The sequence below is a fragment of the Hibiscus syriacus genome, unplaced genomic scaffold (genome assembly GCF_006381635.1).
Source record: "Hibiscus syriacus cultivar Baekdansim isolate YM2019G1 unplaced genomic scaffold, ASM638163v2 tig00110338_pilon, whole genome shotgun sequence".
NCBI classification, from domain to species: domain Eukaryota; kingdom Viridiplantae; phylum Streptophyta; class Magnoliopsida; order Malvales; family Malvaceae; genus Hibiscus; species Hibiscus syriacus.
Genome location: NW_024062691.1, coordinates 294,201 through 299,760, shown reverse-complemented (window position 1 = coordinate 299,760; position 5,560 = coordinate 294,201). Strand labels below are relative to the sequence as shown.

Sequence of the window (5,560 nt, the reverse complement as noted above, 5' to 3'; positions counted from 1 at the left end):
GTTGAAGAATAAGTAGAGAAAAATAGAGTAATGTATTTGTGAAACAAAGACAGTATTATGGATCCACAACCTGTTGGATGTAAAGCATTTTTTCAAACGGGCTAGTTATGTTTGTCCTGTTTTTTTAATATAGATACGGTTCGGTGTACTGTATTTGTATACATAAATAATATACTTGAAGCAAGTGATGAACATCAACTTAATTTGTGATATTATATGTGATGTATTTTGAGATATTGGTGTACACATTTGCATTGTAGTTCCAACAGGTTATTTGTTTGTTGTAGGAGCTCAAGAAATGATGTGAAAGTCAATGGAGGATTGCCTAATAATTTTCTCACCAAAAATGAAGCAATTGACTACAAACAATTAAGAAGCTCATTAAGGCTCTTTAATTTAAATTTAATATGCACAGCTAAACTGATTGATCCACGTAAACTGCTTATGAACATGCCTAACAACTCCGCTAATTCTTATGGGCTAAAATTAGAGTGAAATAGTGAGACAAAAATTTACTTGTCTAAATTAGGTGATTGGTTGAGTAATAGTAAAGTAGTTGAGGAAGATTTTAATATGATCGCAAAGTAGGAATTAAAATATTAATTTCTAAAATTTATTTTTTAAGTGAAATGGTTACTAAATAATTTGGTAAAATTATAAAATGATCTTCCGATTAAAGATGTTGTTTTGTTGAGTCTTGGATTATTAAAAGTTGTAAAATAATCATTCGACTATTCATTTACTCTAAACTCATCATTTTCTATTAAAAATTGATTGTTGTCTAAACTTGACTTAAACTTACTGACTGAGATATAATAAAATTTGATTTCAGAACTGTTTGAGTTATATTTTGTAAATTTATTCTTCATTTACATTATGTTGTCAATTCAATCCTTAAAAGTAACAACATTACTAGTAAATATAAAAAAATATGATTTTATCATATATCAGTCAACAAGTTAACTTTTAGCTTAAACAGACATTAATTTTTTAACGAAAAATAACAACTTTAGAACATATGAATAATTAGATTATTATTTTATAACTTTTAATAGTCGGGGACTTAGCAAATTTCGTTCTATAGTTAAATGATCATTTTATAAATTTTAATAATTGAGAAATTTCACAAAATAACGTTCTATAACCAAGAGATCATTTATATACTTTAATTAATTAAATTTTAATCTTCCACTACCCCAATTTGGGCCGTTGTTAAGTTTCTTTAGCAGTCCATCTAATGTTATTTAAAGAGCAGTTTGAATAAAATTTAGAAACCGGAAGCGGATAAACTTGTTTTTTAATGCAATGGGCGGTTGAGGCGTCAGCCACAGAAGGGTAAAAGTGGAAGTATGAAAGGCCATCTTTTCTCATAACATTAGACCACTCCTTCAATCAAGGCTCCTTTTTATGCCAAATTGTGGTTGGGAAAATCTCCACTATTGTAATACAATATCCCTTTTGTTTTTAATATATGGTTCAATATTTGATTGTTGGTCAGAAATTGAAGTTGCGTGCCTTGTATGTGAATTTATAAGTTTAATTAACTTTATATTTTTATTCCATATAATTATTTTGACAAATATGATTAATTATTTTTATTAATCTAATAATATATTTTTATTTTATAACAAAATAATTAATATATACTTTGAAGAAATAATCATAATATTTATCTATCCCAGGCGGTTCTGCGCCTAACCCTCTATTAAGAGAGCTAAGACTTGTGTCGTCACCTTATTGATTTATAAAAATTAATTAAAATTAATAAAAAAAATTAAAATTTACAACATTAACAATTCTATTAAGTATTTAACGGAAAATGATCAAAATAAAATCAAAACGTTAGATTTGATTTTGAAAAAAAAACATGATGACTAAAATGGAACAAAAATGATAGACAAGGTACTAAACTTGTAGTTTACCCAATTTATATTTATGTTAGGTAATTTTTTAAACAAAACAAATTCAATAACTCGATCATATCGATCCAAAATACTAAAAGAAAAAATAACGATTAAAATAAAATAAGTATTTGTATTTTATTTAAATTTTGACATATATTATCCATATGGGTGATCGAATTATTAAAATAAAAATTGCATAAAAAGTTGAAAAGAATATTTAGTTTTTACACTAATGTAACTGAATGTTCCCACGTCATGTTTGTTCACCAGGTCTGGCTTTTCTGATAGCAACAAAATCTTGGAGTTGCAGTTACATCTCATTCCAGGCATTGGTTATCTTTTGAACTTCCTTCGACCTTGCTTGTTCTTGCTGCAATGATGAATCACATTATGTCATAAAACCAGAATGCTGAAACAAAATGGGCAACAAAGTAAAGAGTTTGGTTGGGTTCAGTTCTTACTGTCAACTTAAAGTTAACAAAATATCAGTACAGAATGGTTGAATCAGTTTGAATCAACGACTAGAAATAACAAAAAGGGCTGAATCGATTATAACTATGTATCAGAAATATGGTCTGGCAATCACACTCATTGAAGGAGGATTTGGTCTGTATGGTGGCCGGTGAGGAAGGGTAGATCAATCTACTCAGAAATATGTATCAACTAACCTTTTCCCTACTTGGTTCAATCTACTTACGCGAGGCATTAATCTCGATGCAATGTGTAATTCATGCGGACAGGAGGTCGAGGATGGTACGCATATTTTCTGGAGCTGCAGTTGTGTGACAACGGTTTTTGCCAATCCATGCTTCAGCTTTTTAACCCATCAACATCACAAAATCTGTAAGGGTATTATCCGATATTTGATCTCCTACGGCACCATAGACATGCTTCAGGAACATTTGGTAATGTGTTGGAGAGTGTGGGGTATTCGAAATAGTTTTTATCAGACCGGAACAGCTCCTGATTTTTCCTTGGTACCCGATTGGTGTACCAAGTATATCCACCAGTTGAAAACAATAAATATACGACAGTTTACTGGGTTTGGAGAGTGCTTACTAGTAACTAAATGGGAAAGACCTCCCCATGGTTTTGCTAGCAGGACGAAACAAATGTGGTAAAACGACTGGGTTTGGGGCAGTCTTAAGAGACGCAAACGGCCCCTTTATTGCAGCAAGATATTGAAAGCAAGCTGGCCATGTGGACACACTTTTTGATGGAGGCAAATGTGATTTCGCTAGGAATCAAGTGCCTTGTGGAAATGCAGGTCAGGAAAGTAGAGATTGAAAGTGATTCTCTAGTTATGATTAGGTACCTTAAAGGCAATGATAATTTAGTATCAAGTCTGGGGCATATAGTAGATGATATTAAATCACTTAACGTGAGTTTCTGGGTAATTTTATTTAAACATGTTCTTAGGACCGGAAATCAAACCGCAAGTCACCTTGCTAAGTTAACTACAATTAGCAGTGGAAGTTGTTTACTTGGTGGCAACATCCACCTCCTTGTATTGGTCCTTGGTTATATACCAATAATAATATCTCTTTCTCATATAAAAAATTTACACGGTATGAACAGATCCTGTCTCTTATATATATATATGATCTGGCAAGTAAATAGTTCATCAGAAGCAAGAATAGATACTCAAACCAACACTACTTAATTTGAAGGTTTTGTTATGGTAATTGGTTTGACAATGCATGCACACGAGGTGTATGCAGTAAATAGGAAGGAAAACCCTTCCTTGGGTCCCAGTATACAAATTTTAAGACCTGGAATGCTTCCTCATATTCAACCAAACGAATTCAGCTAAACTAACAAAAAGGATTAGCAAATCCCAGACCAGAGTCATCAAATGAATACAATATCATCAGACATAAACTAGGAAAATGAAGTAATATGTACTTACCTTGACTCAACCTCATCAGCAGTTCCTACAGGACTCACTCTTCTCCCTCCTCCAGAGGCAACATCGTCCATGCTTTGACCACGCCGCGTATAGCGACCTCCGGATGCAACGAATGCAGGGCAAGGACGGTAAGCCTTTATAGGCCACCAACCAAACCCTGGGACTGTTGCAATCCCTCCTTGAATCCTCCCCTCACCATTGCATCCCCTCTCCAATTCATCTTTTCCGCAGGCCTTGCAACCCCTGTGAATGTGTCAGCCATCTTCTTAGGCGAAAAATACCAAAACAAAATACAAATACATCAAATCACAATTTTCTAAAACAAAGCGGTGCGATTGAAATGGATGGCCGGCAGTTCAAAATCGAATTTTAGATTGTACCCACCAAATAACGTGATGTACTGCAGCCATTAGTTAACAATAGATTAATCTAATTCATAGATTCAAGAAACTTAAAAGAAAAGTGCCTTTAACCGTGATTAGGAGCATTTAGCATCAAAATTCAGGCCATTGGTTAAACTTTCATATTAACTTACTAAATAACATCCAAGTTATACGAATATGGATGGTACCTGAAAGGAGGATCTTCAACTGCAACCATGGTGGAAGATTCTGATTCGACGGCAACGCCATCAGATGAAGCAGCAGATGAGAAAGGGATGGTAAGCCTAAATGGGTAGTTGACGGAAGTTATGGAGCGAAAAGAGATGGAGTAAGGGCGCTGAAAGGAGGAGGTTTTATGAGATAGTGGTGGGGGTGCTGAGAGAAGCGCCACTGCCATTCCCTCTTGTTGAGTTGCTCTGAGTGGAAATGGATAAACAGTCAGCCACGAGCTTCCAGTGTTGTATTTCAAAATATAAGGTCCACAATGAGACACGGCAGAATGGCAAAATATAAAAGCGTGAAGTTCAACCGAGATTTGAACTCGGGTTACTGGATTCAGAGTCCAATGTCCTGACCTCACAATCATGGAACCTAGTTGTCAAGGTTATTGGATTTCATTATTATTATTGTTAAGATTGAATTTCGTCGACGTTATGATTGAAAATTTAACTTTTGAAAATGCATAAACTCAAATCATTTAAATTAAAGTACGTGAATAATTCAATAACTTATGCATAGAATATATACTCTCGAGACATGAAGCTTTTGATTATCCCATATATATCCATACTATTACTGAACCATGATTACATTACCAATTAAATATATACAAATTTAATTAAATTTATTAAAAATATTTTTTTAAAACTAATAATTAATGACATCTAAATAATGAGTAGCTTTATTATAATGATATTTTTCTCTTTATACTCTTATATAATCTTAAATGAAATAACAAAAACCTAATTTAAAAATCAAACCCCCATTTGATATGATTTGTATATTTTAATAAATATTCTATATAATATTTTCTTTTATCCAAATCCATATTGTGCTCAATTTTGTGAATCCACCTTCAATTCACATGTTTACAACCATGTAAAGAATTGTTGAAAAAATATACTATGTACAGCCATAATTATGATATACTAAGAAGCAAACAAATAATAAAAAGACTAAAACGCAAAGGTTCCCTATTTATCAGAAAATACGCAAAACTCAGATGGCAAAGCCAAAAATATAAGAATCGTCGAACCATATGTATACAAATTTCAAGCAGCTTATTTTGGATAACTAACAAATTACTAGTACCGTGTTTTGATGTTCGAACCTGTGATCTTTAGAAACAATAAATATTTCTTTAA

General features: G+C 32.6%; 1 protein-coding gene across 1 annotated transcript; it reads right to left on the bottom strand.

The window, feature by feature from the left end:
- Positions 1-2,017: 2,017 nt before the first annotated feature.
- On the bottom strand, positions 2,018-4,693 carry LOC120120308. The gene is made up of 4 exons (XM_039139964.1): positions 4,385-4,693; positions 3,814-4,056; positions 2,219-2,274; positions 2,018-2,174 (listed from the first exon to the last, which is right to left on the bottom strand). Exons 1-3 carry the CDS (start codon positions 4,591-4,593, stop codon positions 2,238-2,240), a joined length of 489 nt encoding a protein of 162 aa, XP_038995895.1. The 5' UTR covers positions 4,594-4,693; the 3' UTR covers positions 2,018-2,174; positions 2,219-2,237.
- Between the last annotated feature and the right edge of the window lie 867 nt (positions 4,694-5,560).

Bases quoted from the DNA above. Each gene is read 5' to 3' on its own strand.
- LOC120120308 (XM_039139964.1), bottom strand. From the start codon at position 4,593: ATGGCAGTGGCGCTTCTCTCAGCACCCCCACCACTATCTCATAAAACC. The intron at 4,057-4,384 runs GTACCATCCATA...ACACATTCACAG, and splicing joins GTTGAAGATCCTCCTTTCAG to GGGTTGCAAGGCCTGCGGAA. The intron at 2,275-3,813 runs GTAAGTACATAT...TCATCATTGCAG, and splicing joins GCTGATGAGGTTGAGTCAAG to CAAGAACAAGCAAGGTCGAA.